The sequence below is a fragment of the Macaca mulatta genome, chromosome 5 (assembly GCF_049350105.2).
Source record: "Macaca mulatta isolate MMU2019108-1 chromosome 5, T2T-MMU8v2.0, whole genome shotgun sequence".
NCBI lineage: Eukaryota > Metazoa > Chordata > Mammalia > Primates > Cercopithecidae > Macaca > Macaca mulatta.
The window spans coordinates 71,707,814-71,733,971 of record NC_133410.1 but is presented as its reverse complement, the minus strand read 5'-3'; the positions used below and the strand labels follow the sequence as shown (position 1 = coordinate 71,733,971).

Below are 26,158 nucleotides of genomic sequence, written 5' to 3'. Positions count from 1 at the left end.
ATGACCGTTTTAGAAATATTAAGATATCTGTTAAAGAAGAAAACATAAAACTATTAAATATGTTATAACTATGAAATGATATTTCTACTAAAGTCTAATACACAGTATCTTAAAATCAATCAAGCTCTCTACTGTTACTTTGTAAATATTTTCCCTTCTATGACGATTTTTACTTTTTATAGACAACTGTAATATAAATACCTAGTACCCCCAAATTATGCTAATAATGCCTCCTATTCTTTGAGTGTAAAACTAAATTTTGACTTTTCCAAATTCCTTTGATTAATGCTACAAACATAAAAGTAGGATGAATCTGTCAAAAATGAACAATTTGCAAAAAGAATTCAAATTTCCCAGGTGACAGCATTTTAGCACACAGAGGGGAGTTGTCAAAATTTCACTACAGGCAGTTATATTCTATACAATGATACATTTTAAATTATCTTGAAAAGAATTAGGTGGTAAAATTCACTGTCATCATCCTGGGAGAATATCCATATTTTTAAATTTCTTTATGTGCCAATCTGGTCTCTTTATACTTAGGTCATTCTGATCCCATTTTTATAAGCCTTGCAATACATTTGCAGGGAACTTCCTGCATTCGGGTCTTTGGGGGCATATATTGATCTCAATCAGCTAACTGACATGTTGTCAAGTCCTGCTGGGCCATCTTCCTGGCAGATCCTCTCATAGATCACTTGGATTAATGAAAAGGAAGAGGAGATTCTGAACTAATTATAAGGAAAATAAGAGTCTCCTTGTCTCTTTTCTTTATAAGAACAGTTAATTGGACACACAATGTTTATAGATATTCTGCTAAAAACCTCCTCCTCTGATTCTTCATCAGTTTGCTTAACCATATCATTATAGGTGTAAAGAACTCTTTGAACACTGGAGCCGTAATGGACATATTTAAAATTTTTCAGTCTTCTCTCAACTAAGTTGAGCTACACTTAGTTTATTATGACTCTGGTATTGAAAGACCTCATTCTAATTCCCTTATAGATATGCCTTCTTTAACGTCTACTGACTCAAGAGCTGATACGGAGAATGCCTATTGGCCATTATTTGAGAGTAATACATGATAAATAGCTTTTACTTTGAGATCTATATTGTCACACTTCATCATTGATAACATTTTTTTCAGTCAAATTCCAGCTACTACATTTTGTATCGTAGAGCCTTCCTTGGGGGGAGGGGTTGGGGAGAGGTGTTAGCATTTTGTTGCAATCCACCTATTAACTTTGTTTCCTGTGCCTTTTATTTTTTCATTATTTTAGTTTAGTTTAGTTTAGTTTTTCGAGACGGAGTCTCATTCTGTCACCCAGGCTGGAGTGCAGTGGCACAATCTCGGCTCGCTGCAACCTCCACCTCCCAGAATCAAGCAATTCTCCTGCCTCAGCCTCCCCAGTAGCTGGGGCTATAGGCGCGTGCCACCATGCCCGGCTAAGTTTTTGTATTTTTAGTAGAGACGAGGTTTCACTGTGTTTTGATCTCCTGACCTCATGATCCGCCCTCCTTAGCCTCCCAACGTGCTGGGATTACAGGCGTGAGCCACCGTGCCGGGTCTGTCACCTGTGCCTTTAACATGCTTTCTTATTCTGCTTTTTGAGTTAGTGCTACTGAATGTTTTCTGATCTATCAGCAGGGAGGAAAAGAAAATTTACCACATTATGTTTTTCTTAGCATGCCAAGATAGGATTTAAAGCAGAACTTTAAAAACATAAGCACAGCAGGCCAACTTCCTGGATCTGTCCTCTAGGGAACAAACCTCTTTGTTGTGACTTCCCTGGTTTATGGTTTTGCTGTTCGCTTCTGTGGTTCTAGAGGCAAATTTTCTCCTGCTAATTCTCCTTTGAAATAATTCTAATATTATTTTTCTAGCACCATAACCCTTTATCCTAAACACATAATTTCAATATTTTCTTTATACCAGCAACTATTTTCAGTTCTATTAAATAGATGAATAATAGAAATATGGTGCCAATTAATCCAAGTTTTTCATATTATAGTTTACTATAATGATACAATTGCCCCCTACCTAGTAATTATGTTATTTTGGAAAAATAAAACTGAGAAAAGTACGTTAGGGGAGTATGTTTAAATAGCTACTTTATATAAGGGCACTGGGTTAAAATCACTGTTTGGTGAATTGTTATACCCTTCATTTGGTGGAGGCCTTTTTAAGAACTCCATGAATGTTTTCTGCTAGAAAATAGGTAGACTGAGAGTTAACATCGTTATCAAATTTGCAACACTTCTCAATTAAACAGAATTAGTTGCAGTGTGAATTTGTTTTAACTTTTGAAATTTCCCCAGAATTTCAGTGTTTCTCTTGTTTATGATTTGAAATATAGCAATTTTAACATTTGCCTTACTTTTTTTTATGTCATTCATATGTGCTTTCACCAGAAATACACTGAGCTCTTACAATGTCTAAGACATTCTAGTAGGTCCTAGGATGACAGAGAACACATAGGAGCTGCAGTTGATACTTCCAACCCTCGTGGAGTTTTATATCTGATTCATCCTATTTAGTCATCACTGAATGTTTTCATTTAGGTTACTCTTCCAATAAAGGGAGGTTAGAAAAGGGAAAGGATGTTTTGGTTTCATTGTCTTTAAAAATATAGCGAATGTTAAAATATTTTAGAAATTCTAGAAGAATTTGTGGATAACCAAGTTGTGTGTGTGTGTATGTTTGTGTGTGTGTATTTATATTTATATATAAACAAAAGATATATAGTGTGTATATAAATAAAATATGTAAGTTATATTACACACACCTGCTAATATAAATAGCAAGTATTTGTATGTAATACATCTATTATAAATGCATATTTGCTATTAGTATTGTTTTATTTAATATACACTACCTGGAGCATACAAAATTATAAGTATTAAATAAATTTTCCTAACAGAATTTGAGTATAGAGCCAATGTCATCATTTTTGTTTTCTTGGAATTTGTTAATTAGGCTACATGTTGAAAAGGGTTAAATAATTGGTACTTTCTTTTAATGTAAAGTTTTGATAGGTGAATTGATTTATAAGTAAAAATACAGATTCAAGAAATTCATAAATTATGCCCTTTATCTAAATTTTGGCATAAATAAAATGTCACAGGAAATGCCTCATCTTTTTCTGTTTTTTCAAAAGCACTATATAATATGATGAATCATATTTTCAAATATCACACGAGAATTGCGAGTTTAAATGTGACAGATAATTTTGTCTTTCATAGTCACAGTGTCTGCTTTGTATTTGTTCCTCTACCAGTCTTTCCTGAGTCACCCCAAAGAGATTTTACTTCTCAGTTATCAAGATTATTTTTGTCTTTCTTATAAACAAGAAGTAATAAAAATAAGCATTTTTAAATACCTACTGTGAGTCACACCCATATTGATTGGGTTTCCTTTCCTTTAGGAAATGGATTTCTCAATTGAAATCAATCATTTTATATTTTTGATTATAAGTTTCAAGAGTTACGGGTTCACCAGTTTATTTTCAGTACTTAGTATCAATCACATAGTAGGCACACATTACATATTGTCCAAATGAATAATTTAGTAATGAGGGAATTAGTGAAAGCTCATTCACATTTTTTTCTCTTTTGCTGTTATTTGTGTTGAGGTGTTATTTTGCTCAATCTTTGCAAAAATTAATTGCTCTAATTTTTTTTTTCTTTTCTTTTTTTTTTTTTTTAAGTTTTTTGTAGTAATGCTTGCTACAGTAGATCTTTGAGACTTCATGGAATATATTTTTTAATGGTGCTTTCAAAATTAACATTTGTCATTTAACCACCAAGTCTATTTTTCATGTTTATGAAAGAAAGGCATCTGTATGGTTTTATAAAATAGATTTCCCTGTGTATCTGTGAGTAGTTGAAATTTATCATAAATTTAAAGCATTTCTCACGCCAATGTGAGAGAAGTGAGACAGATCCTCTCAGATTGTTTTATATTGTTTTATAATCAGAAAGAGAAAGAGAAGTTAAACTAAAGGCAGGTAGCCCGGCACCTAAGAACCAGACCCGAAACCAAGGAACCAGACCTGAAACCAGGCCTGGGCCTGCCTGACCTAAGCCTGGTAGTTAAAGATTGACCCCTGACCTAATGCTTTATGTTATCTGTAGATTCTAGACATTATATGGAAAGTCATGGTAAAGATCCCTGTCCTGTTCTGTTTTGTTCTGATTACCGGTGCATGCAGCCCCCAGTCACGTACCCCCTGCTTGCTCTGTCAATCACTACCCTCTCACACACACCCCCTTAGAGTTGTGAGCCCTTAAAAGGGACAGGAATTGCTCACTCCAGCAGCTCGGCTCTTGAGACAGGAGACTTGCCAATGCTCCCGGCCAAATAAACCCCTTCCTTCTTTAACTCAGTGTCTGGGGAGTTTTGTCTGCAGTTCATCCTGCTACAATGTAGTTTCAACATTAGGACCAAGTGATGTTCTGCAGGCTAAAAGATTTTCATCCCTTTCGGATTAGTTGATTTCTTGCTAACAATTGCTATATTAAATTTCACACTAAATTCATTTTCAAAATGTATTTTCTTAATTTGGGGGTGTCATAATGGTGTAAAGAAGCCCCTAGGCTGGGCGTGGTGGCTCATGTCTTTAATCCCAGCACTTTGGGAGGCCAAGGCGGGCAGATCAAGAGGTCAGGAGTTCGAGACCAGCCTGACCAACATAGTGAAACCCTATCTCTACTAAAAATACAAAAATTAACTGGGCGTGGTGGTGTGCATCTATAGTCCCAGCTACTCGGGAGGCTGAGGCAGGAGAATGACATGAACCTGGGAGGCGAAGGTTGCAGTGAGCCAAGTCGTGCCACTGCACTCCAGCCTGGGCAACAGAGCGAGACTCAGTCTCAAAAAAAAAAAAGAACCTCCTGTGTTTTGCAGATGCATTTTCAAATAATTTATAGATGAAATTGTATGTCCTGGATTTGCTTCAGAATATTCTGGGATGGGGAAAGCAGCATAGGAAGAAGATGAAACAATATAGCCCAGAATTGATTATTAAAGCCGGATGATAAGCGTGTACTTCTTTTTTTCTTATTTTATGAGTACATATCTGAAGTTTTAATTATTTCTTGGTCATCTTTTTGGCATGTGGGTTCTTGTCCCTTATCTCTCACTTCTGTGATCTGTAGACATCCACTCAAAATGTTGCTCCTGCCTCGCATACACTGCCCCAGTCTTTCACTGGACTACGACATGCTCTTCCCTCAGATCTCAGCTTTCTCCAGGTACTGATTGTCCATTACTTACCTCAGTTAGGTGCCACTGCTATGCTCTTCTCTCTCTCCTCTTATCAAGGTACGTATCAGACTTTCCTGTAATTGCTTAGTCCTGCACCTAGACTGAAATCTGTCAGTAGAGGAATAGTGTTCATATGGTATCCTTAATACCGACCACAGAGTGGGAGCAGGTGCCAAATGAAATACACAGACAAACACAAAGTTACCTGGCTTCAAAGTACTCCGTGTTTTCTGTGCAACAAGTAATATCCACTAGGGAGAGGCCCATCAGTAACCTTTGCACCTCCATCAATGACTTTATGTCCAGGATAAATCAAGCATGTAGTTGTTTCTCTGCTACCTCATACTTTACTAAATTCACTGCAAATCTGTAGGATTATTAAGATGAAGGGGGAAAAAAAGAAACCAGAATAAAAGGATAGGTATCAAATTGACTTTACACAGTTTTTGGTTGATGATGACTTTTGACTGGTGTTTACATCATCTCCTGAGAGCCAACTTTATAAATGCAGATGGGTATAATCAGAGTGGGACTTGAAGAAAAAAAAAAAAATTTCAAGCTGTTATAATGCTAGGCATGTCCAGTTTTCCATCAACACAAACAACACATTGACCTATGTTTTGTTTTGTTTTGTTTCAGCAGTAGAGATTATTTCCAACAAGAAATCAGGCTTGCTTTCTGTTTTTTTTTTTTTTTTTTTTTTTCTTTTGGAGGATCAGAGCTACTTTCAGAGTGTTTTAAAAACTTAGAAAAATCCCACATGCCATTTTTAAATGTAGTATGGTGTGGGTTCCCTCTTCCTCACGTGGAGTTATTATTGTAGTAGAGCAGAAAGATATAACTTACTAACATCCAAAACGTTATAAAAGCAAAATGATAATATTAAAAATCTCAGGAGTAAAAATGTGGCATCCATTTTATTGTCTTTAAAGGGCAGGAATGTCATATCTCTAGAGTAAAATAATCATGATCAACAGTTGAAAAATGTAAAGCAAACAACAACAACAAAAAAGGCATAAAATCTGCCTGGAAGACCATCAGCTATTCAACTTGTTTACAGTACTGTATAGTAAATGGCAAAAAGTTGAGTTGAAAAAATGGTATAACTGTAGAAATCAATGAGGATTTTATGGTAGTAAAATGTGGTTTTCCTTTTAGAAGAAAGTTGTGGTTATTTTCCCAATTGCATATCTTCATGGTTTATTGATATCTTCTTTTATCCATTGGTCAGTGGTGACAGTATTAATATTTCTATAAATATGCAAAGAATTTGAAATAAATGGGTTAGAGGAAAAGCATCTGATAGCAGCATATGTAGTTCTTTAAGTCTTACTTATTAAAATTAGGTTTGAGCCTTTTTCTGTGCATTTATCCTTTTAGAGTTTCTCATAAAAGTCAGATATTACCTCTTGTCATCTCTTAAACTCTGTAAGTGCTGTTCATGGAAATTAAATTAGGCCTTCCTTGAGCACCCTATTGAAAATTGCTAACTGCTCGTCCCACTCCAGATACCCTTTAACCTAGGTTGCTCCCATTGTCCTTAGCATCTTGCACATATGATATAATTCATATATTTATTATGTTTACTGCTTGCTTTCTTTTCACTCTACATAAGAATATGGACTCTCATTTATTATGGTGTTGTATGTATGCCAAACACCTAGAAAGGCACCTGTGCCTCAAGAATTAATGAACAAAAGAACGAACTTCTAGTAATAATAATAGCTAAAAATTAATAAGTACTTTTCAGTGTACTAAGCACTGTTTTAATTACTACCTATGTATAAATTCTTCTAATCTTCAGAATGCCCCTATGAGGTCAGTGCTGTTATAATCCTCAATAAACAAATGAGGAAACTAAGACTCATAGAAGTGAAGCAACTTGATAGTTACTTAACTAGTTGGGTTATATGACTAATAAGTGGCAAAATCTGGGTAACAACACAGACTTCCTGCTTCTGAAGCCGTGATCTTACCCATTAAATTAAACTGCCTCTAGTTTGTAAACCTAGCCTTATGGGGAAAAATGTACATATTTTCATAAATAAATAGCTCTCAATATTTTTAATGTCTCAACACACATGAAGCATTATGCCCCACACACCTTGAAAATAATGTCATTCTAAGTGAGGCTTGAGAGGTAAGAGGATGAGGATTATTGGCAGTTTTCTGCAGGCTAGCTGTAAAGCATCCGCTTTCTAACCGGCCTCTGACATCACTCTTGACAACCACCATCTTGACTTCACTTTTGAAAAGTCTCCAACTTCTCAAGATGTCAGTTTTCTCATTCTAAAATGTGGATTCTGGAATATAAGCTATCAAATGTCTTTTTCCGTCCTAGTTCCATAGTTCTATAAAGTATTTCTATGCTCAGATGTACAGGGAAAGTATTGACAGTAGAAAGAGAGAAGAGCATTTTCCTGTACCAAATGCTGGTCAAGTCCTTTTTCTATTTGAACTTTAGTAGAAATTGCACAGGGTTTCTCAATAAAATAGAAATTAAATGAAAGTTGAAAAAGAGATTGAAGATAGAAAAATAAAGGCTTTTCCAGAATCCATAATGGCCTTTTGATTTTTGCTACAGCACTGGGCTTTATTGAGCAGGCCCTTGAAATTTTTACTTATCTGGCATACCTGACAGTGGAGAGTCCGCGTTTTCATTTCAGAACAAAAGTTTTTTTGTGTGTGTTTCTCTGTTCATTAGATCATTTTTCTCCTTCTACCCTCTCAATGGGGACATAATTTCTGGCTCAAATTCTCTGATTTATCTTTCTATACTCAGGGAGATTGGTCCTTTCCCAGATTTTACAGTCATCATAATATTAATCATTTCAAAATCTGGTCAAAGCTGACTTAACTATACTATCACCTTAAAAACAAACAAACAAACAGCAACAACAACAACAACAAAAAAAAAACCTCAAAATGTCTCCATGTCATTGGGACCTTTATATCCTGTTATCGAAAAGTAAGATAGTACAGCCTCTTTGGATATCAGTCTGACAGTTTCTCAAAAGTTTACATATAACATTACCATATGACACAGTAATCCACTCATGGGAATATATCCAAGAAAAATGCACATAAAAATTTGCACATGAAGGCTCAAAGCAGCATTGTTTACAATAGTCAAGAAGTGGAAATGATTCTAAATGTTCATCAATTGATGTATGGATAAATTAAATGTAGTATGTCTATGCAATAGACTATTATTTAGGAAAAAGAAGTAAAGTACTGCTTTGTGCTACAATAATGGATGAGCTTCTTTGAATTATGTTGAGTAAAAGAAGCTGATCACAAAATATACAAATATATATTTTATAATTTCATTTATATGAAAAGTCCAGAATAGGCAAATCTACAGAGACAGAAGGTAGATGAGTGGCTGCCTAGAGCTGAGATGGCTTGGGAGGAAATGAGGAGTGAGTGCTAATGAACTTCAGATTTCTTTTGGTTTTGATGAAAATGTTCTAAAATTGGTCGTGGTGTTTGCATAACTGTGAATATATTAAAAACTGTTGGCCGGGCGCGGTGGCTCAAGCCTGTAATCCCAGCACTTTGGGAGGCCGAGATGGGCAGATCACAAGGTCAGGCGATAGAGACCATCCTGGCTAACACGGGAAAACCCCGTCTCTACAAAAAATACAAAAAACTAGCCCGGCGAGGTAGCGGGCGCTTGTAGTCCCAGCTACTCGGGAGGCTGAGGCAGGAGAACGGCGGGAACCCGGGAGGCGGAGCTTGAAGTGAGCTGAGATCATGCCACTCACTGCACTCCAGCCTCGGCCACAGAGCGAGACTCCGTCTCAAAAAAAAAAAAAATGTTGAATTGTATACCTTAAATGGGTGCTTGTAGTGTGTGAATTATGCTTAATTAAGATACATATATGAATGTATGTGTGTCTCTCTCTCTATATATAAATCTCCATACAAATGTATCATTTTACCTAGAGTAAATATAATCAAACTAATTTGCAAGCCAGCCTCCCTTTTCTCTATTGCCACTATTCTTTGGTTTAAAAATGCTCGTATTTTAACAAAGTACATAGTGATGGGGGTTGGATGAAAGGAGATTAGGTATGTGTGAGTGTTTTGTGGTTACTGTCTTAGGTGACGAAAGCTATGTTCCAGTATTAAACAGAAAATCAATATTATTCTATATGCTAAGGTTATTTTGAGCCAATATAAAGAAAGCAACGTATTATTTGTATTTACAAGACCTACAAAGTTTCAAACCAATCTATATGTAATGACACAGGGCCTGAAGAATAGAAATGTCTTTGCAACCAATATGTTACATAGGTCAAGAGGTGGTTTTATAATTAAGATTATCCTAAGTTCTTAATAAACAGTATTGAACATGGACTGCTAACAGTACACAATTGGTGTCTTATTCTTTTATAATAATGTTTTTAGTATTCCACTGAAACATGGCCAGTGAATGTGCAATATTCTTAGTTACCATTATGCGGGACTCTGTATATTACAGTCTCTCCACCGTCTCTGCTGTTAGCCGGAAAAATGCTGGGAGCAACGGCAGCTACTATCAACAGGGAGCCATATTAATTATTTGAAATGTGCCTCATAAGAGGAATCAGCAGAGTTTATTACAAGTCGAATATTACTTGAAATGGGAAGGTTACTCCGACTGTTATCATAATCTATGTATCATTAACTTTACTTGTTTAGGAAAAGAGATTAACAACCCTGTAAATTGCTATAGTAGATGTATGAAATATATAACTGCATATTCCCATTGTAGAAAGAAAGTAGTGGGTCCTCCACTCCCAGTCACACCTTCTGTATATAAAGTAGCTTTAGAAATTGAACTGACTCTGTAATTATGCTTTCTTGCCTCAAAATCCTAGTTGCTTCTTATTATCAGTATACAAACTATGGCTACTTTGAGAATTAGAGAATTCTTTCATATTTAAGCTAACAATTTTTCAAATCAGCATCTTAACCTTAAAATTCACTTTAATGCTTTCATCTCATGAAATAGAAAGTGTATTACAAATTTGTGTGTTAGTTAATAAAATGTTTTGCAAAGAACACAGAATTAATCCATCTACTTCCCTTTTAAATTGTGGGTGTTTTTTTTTTTTTATTATTAAATACAGATAGGAACACTTTTGTATTCAAGTAGTGGAGATGAATCTTAAAGGTAAAATATAAATTAATCATAATTGTAAAGTGATCTAAATAAATGTTTCTCAAAGTGTTATTTGTACATTGGGTGCCAGTCTCCAGACTGTTTATTACTGATCTTTATTGAGGTAGGTGCAGAAATTGAGAGAGTTTAGAAATATTTACAGCAGGCTGGGCGCAGTGGCTGAAGCCTGTAATCCCAGCACTTTGGGAGGCAAAGGCAGGTGGATCACGAAGTCAGGAGTTCAAGACCAGCCTAGCCAACATGGTGAAATCCTGTCTCTACTACAAATATAAAAAAAAAATTATCTGGGTGTGGTGGCATGCGTCTGTAATCCCAGCTACTCAAGAAGCTGAGGCAGGAGAATTGCTTGAACCCGGGAGGCGGAGGTTGCAGTGAGCTGAGATCACGCCACTGCACTCCAGCCTGGGCGACAGAGCTAGATTCCGTCTCTAAATAAATAAATAAATAAATAAATAAGAAAGAAATATTTACAGCAAATAAATATACCACTTAATATTTATTTAATCTAACAACAAAAAAAGGACTTTTGTTTTATATGTCTTCGCTTTGAGTTTTTTTTTTCTTATAACTCATTTTTATTGTGTTTTTAAAGTTACCACTCCATAACACATTTGTAATTTCACGACAACAAAAAAAGAAGAAACATAACTCAGATTGTTGGAGAAGCACTACTTTAATTGGGTGATGTTTGGATGACACATTGTTTTTATGTTTGGGCAGATATATCTACACTTTTTAATGTAGGCTATTAATTGAGTTTAGAGTAAGATAATGTAATATAAAAACAATTTATAAAGGGAAAAGACATAAGAATGATGTCTTCTTAACAATTCTTTTTTGGGTCCACAGGGCAGGCACATCATGGACAAGTTTCATACATTTCTCCACCAATTCATCTTGACTCTGAGCTAGAAAGACCCTCTGTTAAAGGTGAGTTTTTCTTTATTTAAAGAAAAAGTAACTCTGCTCATTCTTTGATGAAAGCAATGATGGTTGTACCTATGTATTTTGTAATGCAGTGCCTGTTCAAAAAGCAGGGGTAAAATTAAGTATGCGAGTAATCTGGAGATAAAGCAAGTCTCATTTATAAACCAAAATGTGAAATATTTCTCTGAGAAATGTTTGTAAACCAAAATACAATGGCTTCAATAAATGAGTATTTATAGTGATTCAACTAGTGGAGGACTAGTTGAATACCAATTTAGATTTAGAAATTACCAGATAACCCTAACTTTTCTACTGGGACCTTCTTTTTGTACTATTCTATTTTTTTTTTACATTAACATGTCTTAACCTAAATCATATTGACAGATTTTTTTCCCCTGAAAAGTAATATTTTATTATTCTTAAGTCATTTTATATTAACCTCGTTTAGTTTTTTAAATATGTGTTAAAATTATGTATTTTTAAATTGATGCTACCTGTTTCAGTTAAAGATTTTTGTAAATAGTCATACAAAATAAAAATTAAAGGTAACATTTACTGCATCATAATCTAAATACAAATTTAATCCTCCAGCTTTTAAATAAATATTTATCAATGATTTTCAAAATGTTTCTTGTTCTCAAAGCTGATATGTGGACATGCCTTTTAATTTTATAAATACCAAATATTCCAAGGTCAACTTTTTGGTTTTAACTAATGCAGTATATTTTCTCATGTTTTCAACAGTATTAATTACTTAATAAATTAAAACTCATTAGGTCTGACATTTCTGAACATGTTTTCTGTATAGGCTATTTCCTCTCCTGAGAATCTCTTATCCCTTCTTGTCTAATTGATAGGTTTCCACCAACATTTCAAGGCCCTCCTCTGTATTAGTTTCTCTATTAAGTTTTCCCTGACTGTGTGATAGGGTGGACATATGTGCATGTGTCAGTTTTCCAAATGCCCCCTGTGCTTGCCTCAGTTATTACACACCTAAGACACTGGATTTTATTTTGTGGCATACATGTTCCTTTCCCTTATCTGTATGCTCTGTGAGGGCACAGAGTGTCTTATTTATTATTTTTCCCTGAGCCATCGGGTCTGTGCTTGACACATAATGGAAACTCATTCAATGATTTCTAAGGTACTGACAGTGAAGGTGACAGCATAGATCCTGAAGGATGCATCTGTGCTTTATTAGAGAAAAAGAGAGGAGAAATGATAAGCAAATCCCATGAAAAGGAAGAAAAATAAGACAAAACATAAATATGTGAAGGTATTTTTAAGGAAATGTGCTGGATGCACAGTAAAAGGCGAGCGGTTCTGGAGGAAAAGACTAGAGAGATGTAATGAGGCAGATTGTGATGGATTCTGTATCCCATACCAAGGAGTTTGTGTTTTATCCTGGATAAAAACATGAAGTATTTTAAATTATTTTTCCCCAGGTCAGTTGGGTGTTACATCATAACATTATCAGTTCTAGATATGAGAAACATATTTCTGGTGTTAGTGTAGGTGATGAACTGATTGGAGAAGAGATTGGCAGAAGGAGACTTTTCAGCAGTTCAGATAAAAGATGATGGGGAAATCAGGAGTGTGTCCTGGCAATGTGAGGATCTGATAAGTATTTTGAAGAGACATGACATTTCAATGAATAGATACAGGGAAAGGGGCAGAAATGCCTCTGAGGTTTCTATATTGATTAACTGCTTGGATGCTACTATGGTTTGAATGTTTGTATCCCTGCCAAAATTCATATGGAAATTTAATCCTCAGTACAACTGTATTAGTATTAAGAGGTAGACCTTTACGAGATGATTGTGCCATGAGGGTACTGCCCTAATGAATGGATTAATGACCTTATAAGAGGGCTGGAAGAAACTAGCTAGGTCCTTTTTGCTTTTATGCGTTTTGCCATGTGAGGACACAGCAGGAAACAGAGAGCAGCCCTCACCAGACACTAAATCTGCCAGCCCCTGATCATGGGCTTCTCAACCTCCAGAACTGTGAGAAAATAAATTTCCATTCTTTATAAATTATCCCATCTCAGGTATTTTGTTATAGCATCACAAACGGACTGAGCTGGATGCTTATGACATCATTGCTCATCATGAGAAATAGATATGAATTATAAATCAATGCATTGCTTTAGACACATTAATCCATAGTAGAATATTCCTACTAAACTTGGAAGATAGAGTCCTACTAATAGAAGTTGGTGACTTCAGTACAATTCAGTTCCTCATGCATGATCCCAATATGATTTGAGAACGAGTACTACTTTAGGGTCATGGATAAAACAGTATAATGATCTACTCCAAAACTTAGTGACTTAAAACAAGAAATATTCATTGTAGTTTTGAGAGTTAGTTGATGTCCACTGACTTAGCTGAGGCTGAATGTTTTATAGTTAACAGGCTGGTTGGTTTTGTAGAGGAGGAGACTCACTCATGTTTTTGAAAATTGCCCTGATGTCTCTAGGGTGATGGTCACAGGTCTTTCTCTTCATTCAGCATGTTACTGTCATGTTTGCTGATGTCCCATTAGCCAAAGCAAGTCACATAGCAAATTCAGTTTAGGAGAGCAGAAATAGATTATGTCCCTTGACTGAGGAGCCACACTTCAAAGGACCATGAATATAAGAAGAAGAGGAATTAGAACAATTTATAAAGTACCATAGGTAGTCATATAAAAAGTAAAATCAATGTAAAATCAAACAAGACAAAAAACTGACTGATAAAGGGATTTGGAAGCTAATAAATGGCCAGGTGCAGTGGCTCCCATTTGTAGTTACAAGTGATGGTGGCGATGACCTGTCTGGAGCAGCTGCTGAGGGGATGCCAGCTGCAGCAGGGGAGGCACGACTAGGGCGGCATGCTCTGCTGAGCACTCAGGGGCCAGGAACAGGTGCCCCCTACTGAGTTAAAGGGACAGGAACCCTGTACTCCTAGGTGCAGCCGCGGCTTCCTAGCGGGCAGCTCTGGACCCAGCCATCCCTGAGTTCTCAGGGACCCAGGAAGCCCCCACTGCCACTGCAGGCTCAGAAGTGACTGATCCTACTCCCTGTCCTCTCCCTGCTCCTGGTGCCTGCTGCAATTTCAGAGCAAAGTTGAAGCCGAGCATGGTCACTGTTGCATCCCGACTGGGTGTGCATGTGCTTTGGGTGGTGCTTACATCCCAGCCCCGCTCCACCACCTCAACCCTCTCTGAAACTTTGAACACTGACAAGCTCAGCAATGGAAGCCCAGGTTCAAGGGGCTGAGGGTAGCTTGACACAGGCCTGCAGACCTCCCTAGGCATGAAAAGCCTGGGCACCATGGATGGCATGTTGAAGGCAGGAGGCAGACAGGTTCTTGGGCTGAAAGGACTGGGTCCCCAGCTTAAACCCCACTTTCAAGGAAGGGATGGCCTGAAGCCAGGGGGCTGGACTGCCAGTTCTGGGTAGAATCTGTGACCTGGAGTGAGAACTTATGGTCCTTTTTCTCAAGCCCTCCCATGGCTGCCCATGGACCAGTTGGCATGCACTTCCACCCTTCTGAGCCCATAAAAACCCCAGACTCAGCCATACTTGAACAGATGTTGGGATGACCTGCCTGCAGAAGGGAGTTACCCACTAACAGTCTCCTCTCTACTGAGAGCTGAACACTCATCAGGATGACCTGCCTGTGGAGAGAAGCTACCCACTTTGGGTCTCCTGAGAGCCATTCTGTCCCTCAGTGAAGCTCCTGTCCACCTGGCTCACTGTATTAGTTTATTCTCACTCTGCTAATAAAGACAAACCTGAGACTGAGTGATTTATAAAGGAAAGGAGGTTTAATGGACTCACAGTTCCACATGGCTGGGGAGGGCTCACAATCATGGCAGAAGGTGAAAGGCATATCGTATGTGCTGGCAGACAAGAGACAATGAAAGAGCCAAGACCTTGCGCAGAGGCTCACGCCTATAATCCCAGCACTTTGGGAGGCCGAGGTGGGTGGATCACGAGGTCAGGAGATCAAGGCCATCCTGGCTAATGTGGTGAAACCCCATCTCTAATAAAAATACAGAAAAATTAGCCAGGTGTGGTGGCAGGCACCTGTAGTCCCAGCTTCTTGGGAGGCTGAGGCAGAAGAATGGCATGAACCCAGGAGGTGGGGCTTGCAGTGAGCCAAGATTGTGCCACTGTACTCCAGCCTGGGCAACAGAGCGAGACTCCATCTCAAAAAAAAAAAAAAAAAAAAAAGAAAGAAAGAAAGAAAGAAAGAAAGAAAGAAAGAAAGAAAGAAAGAAAGAAAGAAAGAAAGAAAAAAGAAAAAGCCAAGCAAAAAGGAAAACTCCTTATAAAATCATCAGATCTCATGCGACTTAGTCACTACCATGAGAACAATATAGGGGAAACTGCCCGCATGATTCAGTTATCTCCCACCAGGTCCCTCCCACAACACATGAGAATTATGACAGCTACAAGATGAGATTTGGGTAGAGACACAGCCAACCAATCACGCCTTTCCAACAGTTCCCCAAAGTCTTAATTCATTGTAGCAAGCATTAACTCAAAAGTCCACAGTCCAAACTGTCATCTGAGACAAGGCAAGTCCCTTCTGCCTATGAGGCTGTAAACTCAAAAGCAAGTTAGTTACTTACTAGATATAATGGGGATAGAGGCACTAGATAAGTACAGCCATTCCAAATGGAAGAAATTGGCCAAAATGAAGGGGCTACAATCCCCATGCAGGTCCAAAATTCAATTGGGTAGTCATTACACCTTAAAGTTCCAAAATGATCTCCTTTGCCTCCATGTCTCACGTCCGGGTCACACTGATGCAAGATACGAGTTCCCATGGTCTTAGGCAGCTCCACCCTATGACTTTGCAGGGCACAGCCCTTCATGAGCTGGTATTGACCGTCTGCAGCTTTTCCAGGTGCATGGTGCAAGCCATCAGTGGACCTACCATTCTGTGGACTGGAGGACAGCTCTGTGGAGCTGTAACACAAACAGGGCTGAAGGGGGATGGTGCTAAAATATTCATAAGAAATCTGGCCCCATGATTCAGTCACCTCCCACTAGGCCCACCTCCAGCATTAGGGGTTACAATTTGACAGGAGATTTTGGCAAGGACACAGATCCCAACCATATCAACCATAATCCAACAGTCATTTCTGCTTGATATCTACCTCAAATTGTGCTCTCTACTTTAAAATGATTGTCCTGATAGATTCTACTTATTCGATTTAGGAGGTATATGCTATACCAGAGAAATGATACACATTTCTCTGCTTGCACAGATTAGAGACTCTCCTAAAGGGTTCTGTGATTAATTGTTCAATCCAATTGCAGTTATAATCACTAGCTCATGTGACCCTGACCTGCAATTTTCAAAATAAAAATAAGATTGATTAGACAAATAAAGATTTGTACAAATTACCAAAGTAACAATGCAAAAACTCTTATTCATTTATCTTAAGACTGTCTTATATTTAAAGACAAATATTGGAAATGGGATAGAGTTGGTATAATAATATCATTAGCTTGGAACTATAAAATATTTCTTTTCAACTATAACCCCTCATCTCTATTTATAATTTAAAAGTATATTGTACATTATTGTTGACACTTATATGCAGTCAAATTATACATGCAAAATGTACATACATCTCTATATCTATCTGCTCATCTGTTGACAAGGGACATGGGAGAGAGAGGAGGAGGAGAGCGAGTTTCTCTTGAATGTTACGGATTTTTATTTGAATGTATATAATATGACAAATTAGGTTCTTTAAATAATTGAAATTCTATCTCCAGTAATTTTCTGTGAGAATATATAGCAATATCCTTTGAATTACCTATAAACTAACACCAGTTAACCATCTTACCTTTTCTTCTTCTGTTTTTCTACTGTAATTTCATACGTATTGAAAATATGAGCAGCATTTCTAGGTGTTCCCCTTACTCCATTCACCCGTGACTCTCTATATCTTTTTCTTTCTCTTCCTGAAGCAATTTCACCAGTCTACATATATGTTAATGTTTCAGGAATTATTGCTTCATATATTAATTCCTTTTATAGTTTATGGACTTGACTATATTCCTATAGGAAAATCATACTTAATTTTATGTTGTTCATCAATCTAGCAATATGAAACAAAAACATTTAAAATATATTAACATAGTTATAAATATTAGCAGAGGAAACTCAACCTAACAATATGAACTCAATCTAAAAATAACACAGAATGCTTCAGATACTATGACATTTTATTCTTCTGTCATATGAAATATCTTGGATTACTTGATACTTACTTTTTAAAATAGTGATTGTGCTTTGAGAGTTTGAGACAATAAAGTAATTATTGGTAACTTTGAAATTGTGTTTTAAAACTCTATTTTGAAAAAAAAAATATATATATATGGGGGGGGAGGGGGAGAGAGAGAGAGAGAGACATTCTAACCCCCTTCTGCCCCCTCACCTGTGGATCATTTTAGTTTTAATCCATGGGTCACTATTCTGCCTCCTTTCAATTCCCTTGATTTATTCCACTTTCACTCTCACATTTTTTAGGGAAAAAGTATTTTGTGTTATTGTTACATTTGTTTACCATAGTCACAGTGTGTTTCTTTTCTGATAGTGTTCATTTGAATTATGTTTAATCTGCTCTTAGTGATCAAAAGGAAAATACAGTAACAAGTAACAAAATACCTTTGAATAAAATGTACTCTCTGCAGTTGCAAAGTAGCCACTGAATTTATATACTAATGAGCAAATTTGAGAGATTCTGTTCTTTAAATCTAATGTGATAGTACATGGCATTTGGTCCCATAATTTATGGCTGTGATGGCTTTATGTGCATTCTTCAATTTACAGATTTTATTACGGAATAGGGGTGTAAATTCCAATAGTTTACTAGTACATTAAAGTCACAATACATTACAAGGTAATTAACCAGAGCTGCCACTATAAATAGAAAAAATAGTCACAGCCTTCACTATAAACTACTTAATAAAAATAAGGTTCTGAATCAGCATTCACCATTATAGTAATTTTTCTTGCCATACGTCTCATTAATCAGGACTTTTTAAAGAAGCTTCATCTCAAAGCACTGTTATTTTTAAAACTTTCATTATTAGAACAAGTTTGTTATAATTTTGTAGTTCATCTAATGAGATTGATTATATAATTCTGTATGCAAGTAAGCTGTGCATGCTTTTAATGCATATTTCCCAGTTTTACTAAAGTGGAAATGAAACAAATACTACTTTGGTGATTTTATGGCAGATTTGTAAATAAGTACATGAGAGTTCTTAGCAGGACTCATTGAAAGTTAGAGTTCTGAAGGTCATATGTCTCCACCAACTCTCCTTTCTCCCAAACGTTATTTTGCCTCCTAACGACTCATGTGTAAAACGCCCTACACCAGAATCATGTCTTAATATATTACAGACAGAGTCACTCAATGAAGGTGATTGGGTGGGAATTTGTGTTAAAGGTAAATCAGAATCCTAAGGAGAGGCATATATTATTTGAGGTTTCCATATACCAGTTGGGACACACCGTTCAGTTGAGATTTTGTTGTTTTTATGTTGGGTTTGTCTGTTTCGTTGTTTTCCTGTACAGTTTGGTGACAGCCTTAGCAGTGCATTATAAAATCCATTACAGAAATTCGTTACAGTATCACTAACAATTGAAGTTAGACAAATTACTGTCAATTACAAAAACAAAATAAAAGACATTAACTTCTAAAAAATGCCCTCCTAATGTCATGCTAGTGATGATATTTTGAATATTTTGCTACATAAAAAAATTGACAATTATTGAATATATTCCACCTTCCAATATAGTGAACTACTTTTTATTTATTTATTTACTCATTTATTTTTGAGACAGAGTTTTGCTCTTGTTGCCCAGGCTGGAGTGCAGTGGCTTGATCTCGGCTCACCACAACCTCCGCCTCCCTGGTTCAAGAGATTCTCCTGCCTCAGCCTCCTGAGTAGCTGGGATTACAGGCATGCGCCACCATGCCTGACTAATTACTACTTTTTATAAATCTAGTGAATTTTGTAGAGTTTTTCTATAGGTAGGGTCTTAATAAGGAGTCTAATGTTGGATATTAATTTATACATTTGCTAACTATTGACAGTTACAATGTATACTCTGAGACAAAGTTAATTTTTCACATTTGAAAAATTACAATTATTTTTAGCTTTTTTTCCTCAAATAAACCAAGTAATATAAACAGGGTTCAACTGACACATAATCAATGAACTAGAGTAATGCCAAGCATTAAGTTTCATGTGCAAATTAAATTATATTCAGCAAATCCACTCACTGAAAATATTTTTTAAAGTTCAAAATAAGCAGATGGTCCTGCCTAGTGCATCTATATTAGAAATAGGCTGTAGCCAAAGATTTACTATCACAAATTAGAGACATTAACACATGCTATTATCTAGTGAAGTATAAAAACAGTTGAAATTGACTAAAATAGGAATGTCACATCTGGCATTCTCTTAGAAGAGTTTGCAGGCCTGTTCTCTAATATTCCATGATGATGCTTTTCTAACTTATCTGATTAGCAGACATTACAGGGGGAGGGAACATAAATTCCCTAGTTTTACCTACTCTTATCTCAATAGAATAAAAATGAAACTTGCATATCACAGAGTTCTTTGATTGCATTAAATTAAATCCCTTTTCCTATGTTCCTACACTTGTAAAGCCAAAGATTTTTTTTATTATTTAAAGTACACTGTCAACACCTAGAAGATATAGGCAGAGAGTATAGCTTGTTATTATTAACGATAAAGACAATTCCCATTTATTAAGTATGTACCTTGTATCAAACACAGAAAAAAATATTTCATACACATTGTCTCAATTAGTCTCACAAAGATCCTATTACTTTTTTATTCAGACTTAATGATCATGATTGTCATATCTCTAGGTTCTTGCATGATACCGTGATACCCTATAATACTAATGGAATGTGTTGACTTTAATTAAAATTATATTCTAAACTTAATGCTAAAATGTATTTGTTATTCAGTATTGTCAGGAATAAGTATGAGGATTTTGTAAACCTGTAACATACTTTCCAATTATAGGTTTTTGTTTAAAGCTAACTTTTATAATTTGAAATAATTTAGCATACTCTTTCTGGCCCCTTGTGGTCTGTAATTCACATACTGAGAATAATTATCCCAGAAAGTAGAATGATTTGACAGTTTTTCATATTTGGTTGTGCATCAATTTGTCCTGGTGATCTCTAAAGAGACTGAGAAGGGAAAAAGAATTTGTTCAAATTCTCTTTCCATGCTGGCTGATGGAATGGTATTCTTAGTATTCAAAGGGCGTTAAATAAAGGCTTGGTACTGTCATGCTCTGAACATTCTTCTTCAGGTTTGATGTGACTGGTTGCAGATCCTGTGATAATGATGCTCACATTGAATACCGTGGTTCCCCGATGGTGATTCTGCCCTTGAGCACTGCTCCAGAAAAGAGAAAGTCACTGGGATTAGTATGTCTCTAAGTAGCTATGATCAGGCTCAGTTCTCTCAACTTCACCCCTCCCAAACTACCACACGGAGCTTCCTGTGTTCTCTCTCCTAAGGTTATGCACTGGCCTAGCTTCCCTAAGATTGCTACTATAGGTTCCAAGGCTTATTTTTCATTGTCTTACTTTGTTTTTGGTCTCTTTCAGAAAAGTGCTGATAGAACTGTGTTATCTTGTTCTGAAAAAATATGGTTAATGTCTAAGTATCACAGGTTTTGACTGAGGCATTGCTAGTCAATAATGACAATAATAATAGCTAACATTTACTTTGCAAATTAACTGTGAAATCATGTGTTCAATCTAATATAATTCATATGACTCCCTCTCTCATTATTCCTTCGCAAAGAGAACAAATCATACTATTCTTCAGGTTTTTCCATAGATGTCACCTTTTGAGTGGTATGAACATTTATTTGTTCCCATCTCTATTCTAAGCACTTGACATGGATTATTATTTAATTAATCTCCCAAATCCCGTGGCCGGGCGCGGTGGCTCAAGCCTGTAATCCCAGCACTTTGGGAGGCCGAGACGGGTGGATCACGAGGTCAGGAGATGGAGACCATCCTGGCTAACACAGTGAAACCCCGTCTCTACTAAAAAAATACAAAAATCTAGCCGGGCGAGGTGGCGGGCGCCTGTAGTCCCAGCTACTCCGGAGGCTGAGGCAGGAGAATGGCGTAAACCCGGGAGGCGGAGCTTGCAATGAGCTGAGACGCGCCACTGCACTCCAGCCTGGGTGACAGAGCGAGACTCCGTCTCAACAACAACAGAAAAATCTCCCAAATCCCATGAAATAGGTAGACAATTATTGTTGTCTTTTTGTGAATGAGAAAACTGAGACATAGAGAAGTTCTTTAACCTTATAAAGGTAAGACAGATAATACTAAGCCTTGGAGCCAGGATTCAAACCTAAGTATTAAAAAAAAAAAAAAAAAATCTGCTATGGCAGTTTTTCATGTATAGGAAAGGATCTACGACTTAGTGCTCAGTCCTATACACTGTAATAAGTAATCCTTAGGCTGGGCCCGGTGGCTCACGTCTGTAATTCCAGCACTTTGGGAGGATGAGGTGGGCAGATCACGAGGTCAGGAGATCAAGACCATCCTGGCTAACATGGTGAAACCCTGTCTCTACTAAAAATACAAAAAAATTAGCTAGGCATGGTGGCACACACCTGTCGTCCAAGCTACTTGGGGAGGCTGAGGCAGGAGAATCTCTGGAACCCAGGAGGCAGAGGTTGCAGTGAGCCAAGATCGTATCACTGCACTCCAGTCTGGGCGACAGAGTGAGACTCCGTCTCAAAAAAAAAAAAGGTCATCCTTAATGAAACAGTACCAGCAAGGCAGGGAGGATCTGACTATCCATAGTGTAGTATTTTTTAAGAAAATCTTTCATCATCTTATTTATTCATGTTAAGAATACAATATGACACAAGTATTTTGAAGACATATCTACTATTTACTCAACAAGTGAAAAATAATTTTTTGTGTGCTTGTTGTTTTCCATAAAACGTCTTTGTTCTAGTATCACCCTTTACCTTTTACTGTTTTCATAAACATATACTGCTTCTCTCAGAAAAAGTATTTAAAATCATACTGCAAAAAGCGGTCAGACGTTCTAATGATGTATTACAAATTGTATATAAGTTAATGTACTAAATCTTGTAAAATACTAAAACGTAATATTTTATTTGATAAAATATCCTTTTTTAAATTTTTTTCAATGTTCTCTTCCCCCAAATGGTTAATGTTTATGTTATCACCAGAAAATAGTTTTATACCCATATAGTAAAAATTAATTAGCTTACTGCCTGGAGCAGACAGCTGGCTGGTAGTTGTGTTGGCTGTTACCACCAAAGCCTGAGGGGGTGAAGTAGGAGGTCTGCCTTGACCTCCAAATGTAACAGTCTCCTCAGCCCCACCTGCTGCATATCCACAGCTGCAAGGTTCCAAATTATTTGGCATACTCAACATAACACATGCATACATGCACACACACGGATGCCACTCAGGGGAATCTTCTTGAATATAACAATTTCTACTTGACAGTAGATGTAGAAGATATGTATGACAAAAATTATATTTGGTAATCCTTACATTTTAAATTTTAATCTTAGAGTCAATTGCCTGAAGTTAAAGATCTTTCTTGAGATCTTTTATACCCTAACAGTAGGGGTAGGAACTGTTATACATACAACATCAGCCTATATAATGCCATTTCGAGAATGAGAATCTTTTCTTCTTTGCTGCTGAAAGGCATATGCTTCTGTTTGGGAAGCATTGACTTTAGCTATTATTTGTCCCATTGCACATTAACCGGTGTTACCTTGACACTAAGAAGCACTTGGCTCTCTCAATGCCAAGAAGCACGTTTCTCTTTGCTAGTGATAGCCCTGGGTCCAGCAATTATTTCCATTTTTTAAGAGTGCAGCAAAAAACAATATCCCTTGCTGTTAAGTGTGGCATTAGAATATCCTAGGTGGAGTCAAATGTTAAGTACACAGCATGAATACCAATGCCTGCATTTAATCCTGATATCCCACTTTGGTAAGTATATGGCCATGGACAAAACCTTTGCCACAGTGCCTCAGATTTTCCAGCAAATCTCCTTCCCAAGGTTAAGTATCAAATATTGAGTATGATATTATATGTGAAAATGCTTTATAACCTAAAGAATGCTATACAAATATTGGTTAATTTAATTGAGCAGCAATACTCTATTGCTCTATTCAAAAGCTTAGTATATCTCACATATGGTAAGATCAAATAAAGCAGTTTTCAATTGAGTTTTCAATGTTTTTATCCTCCTTAAATCCTATTGGTTTAATTATGATACAATTTTAATTTTATATGAAAACATATTTTAGTTGTGAGTGGCTATACATTAAAAATCTCAAATATATGTCAAATAATTTATTATAGTCTATGTAAAACTACACATGACTTTTTCTCTGTGTTCTTCCTAAGGACTCCAACTGTCCTTCACTGTTCAACAAATATTTTTTATGCAGTTGCGTCTTATGCATGGGTTAAATTCTGAAATTGTAGAGTGAAGCTAAAAAAAAAATAGATCTTGAAAAATTTGTTAAATTACCCATGATATGTGTTCTAATAATGAGTTATTCCTTAATACTAGAAAATGTGAATTTTAAAATGTCATAAAATTGCTCCGGGGTGTCTAGATACCTATGTGATGGGGGTGTAGAGAGACACAGACAGCATTGAGGGCACCTGATCACTGCTCCTCACTCGCTCTGGGCTGTGTGCTTACTGAGTAAAATGGCAAATAGAATCTTTTCTCAAACTTTTTTTAAATGCATACAGTTGAATTTAAATCAAATTAATTTTTGATGTGACTGTACAATAGTGAATGTCTAGGAGAGAAAAGATTTTTGCCCTCATGGACTTTATCTTGTAGTGGGAGATTTAAACAATAGAAAAATTATTGATTAAACAGTCAAGATTATAAAGAGATCATTATTATAGCCATAAAAGACATATAAGATGGTTAGTCAAAGGAAGCCACTCTAGGGAGGTGACCACTGAGCCTAAGCATGAAGAATGAAAGTGAGTTGTCCATGATTACAGTTGAATAGTGTGTTCAAAGGCCCTGAAGTAGGAAATTTATAGTATGTTAACTAATTTACTCACTAAGCAAAGACTAATTAAGGCCTCATATTTGCCAGGCATTTGTGGCACTGAGCAGTTTACAAGTCTGTCAAGATTTCTATTCTCATGGAGTACACATTCTAGACAAAGGAAAGTATAAATAAACAAAAAAGTAGGCAAATAAATGGATAAGCTAATTTCTGGAATATAATAAGAGGAGAGAGTAGGGATATAGGCAGAGGATTTAGGTGGGACCTAAATCATACCACAGTCATGTGGAGTCTTGTAAGACATGAAGAACGTTATGGTCTTGTTTTAAAAGCTGTGAATAACTCTGAAGGGTTTATAACATAGAGTACTACATACTGTGGTTTCAATTTTTAAAAGATGACTCTAGCTACGAAATGGAGAATGACTTACAGAGAGGTACATCCAATCAGACTGGTGTGACCTTTCCTTAAAATTTTATTACAGAATTCCCTCCTGTCCCTTCTGTTCTCCGAAGATTCCATTCCCTTCTTTCCCCTCCATTTCCCACACTAGTTATTGTTCCGTGGGCAAAGTGGGTTGCCTTTTCTGATCAGATGTAGCAGAATAGTTTGGGAACAGGCAAATTCAAATTGCAAGACTAAATTCTGAGTCTCTAAGAGCAGCATCTCAAGGAACACATTCCTGGATTCCAGTATATGTCCTGGGGTTAAAGCCTCTGCTGAGCATAAGAGCATTAACTACTAACGGATAACCAATGAAAAGACTGCATTTACTGTGCCCACACAATCAGATTCTCCTGCTGAATATTGATTCTGTTAAATCACGAATAGTTTTAGACTCTTGACTGGTGATTGTGAATCTGTTAATCTATTGCCAAGGTTAGTCTGTATTGCTTCTAGTTCTGAGTAGGGCTTCAGTGTGAACAACTGATGTGGGGCGAAGTGGGAAGAAAGACACTGACAAAAGAAATCATAGCCTAGGTTATAATCGATCTTTGTATACTAAACCTAGCAATTCCAAATATCCTATAGATAGTGGGAAACCACAAAGGACTTCAAGCATAGAAGGCATGAATGCAATTAGTTTGCATATAAATATTGATTCCAGTTCTTTTTTTTTTTTTTTTTTTTTTTTTTTTTGAGACGGAGTCTTGCTCTGTCGCCCAGGCGGGAGTGCAGTGGCTGGATCTCAGCTCACTGCAAGCTCCGCCTCCTGGGTTTACGCCATTCTCCTGCCTCAGCCTCCCACGTAGCTGGGACTACAGGTGCCCGCCACCTCGCCTGGCTAGTTTTAGTATTTTTAGTAGAGAGGGGGTTTCACTGTGTGAGCCGGGATGGGATGGTCTCGATCTCGTGACCTCGTGATCCGCCCGTCTCAGCCTCCCAAAGTGCTGGGATTACAGGCGTGAGCCACCACGCCTGGCCTGATTCCAGTTCTTAAGGTGGATTGAGAACAAAGAGAATTAGGTTATTTCATAAAATGCTCTTGAGAGTACAAACTACAAGACAATAGCAATGGAAAGAAAGATGACATGATGGATTCATAGACTGCAGTTAAAGCATAAATAGATCTCCTTGATTGTTTAGAATTGTTGGAAATGTCAAGAGAGAAATTCTTGATACCTAATTTAGATAATTTGGATGGATGTTGGTACTGTTCTGGAAGAC

General features: G+C 36.8%; 1 protein-coding gene across 8 annotated transcripts in view; it reads left to right on the top strand.

Annotated features, from left to right (window-relative positions):
- The window catches only part of ADGRL3 (adhesion G protein-coupled receptor L3), an 854,829-nt gene that overhangs the window by 585,222 nt on the left and 243,449 nt on the right, over window positions 1-26,158 (top strand). For all 8 annotated transcript variants that reach the window (XM_078001870.1, XM_078001869.1, XM_078001868.1 and 5 more), the window contains 1 exon segment: window positions 11,286-11,366. In XM_078001870.1, the coding sequence (XP_077857996.1) occupies window positions 11,286-11,366 (81 nt within the window).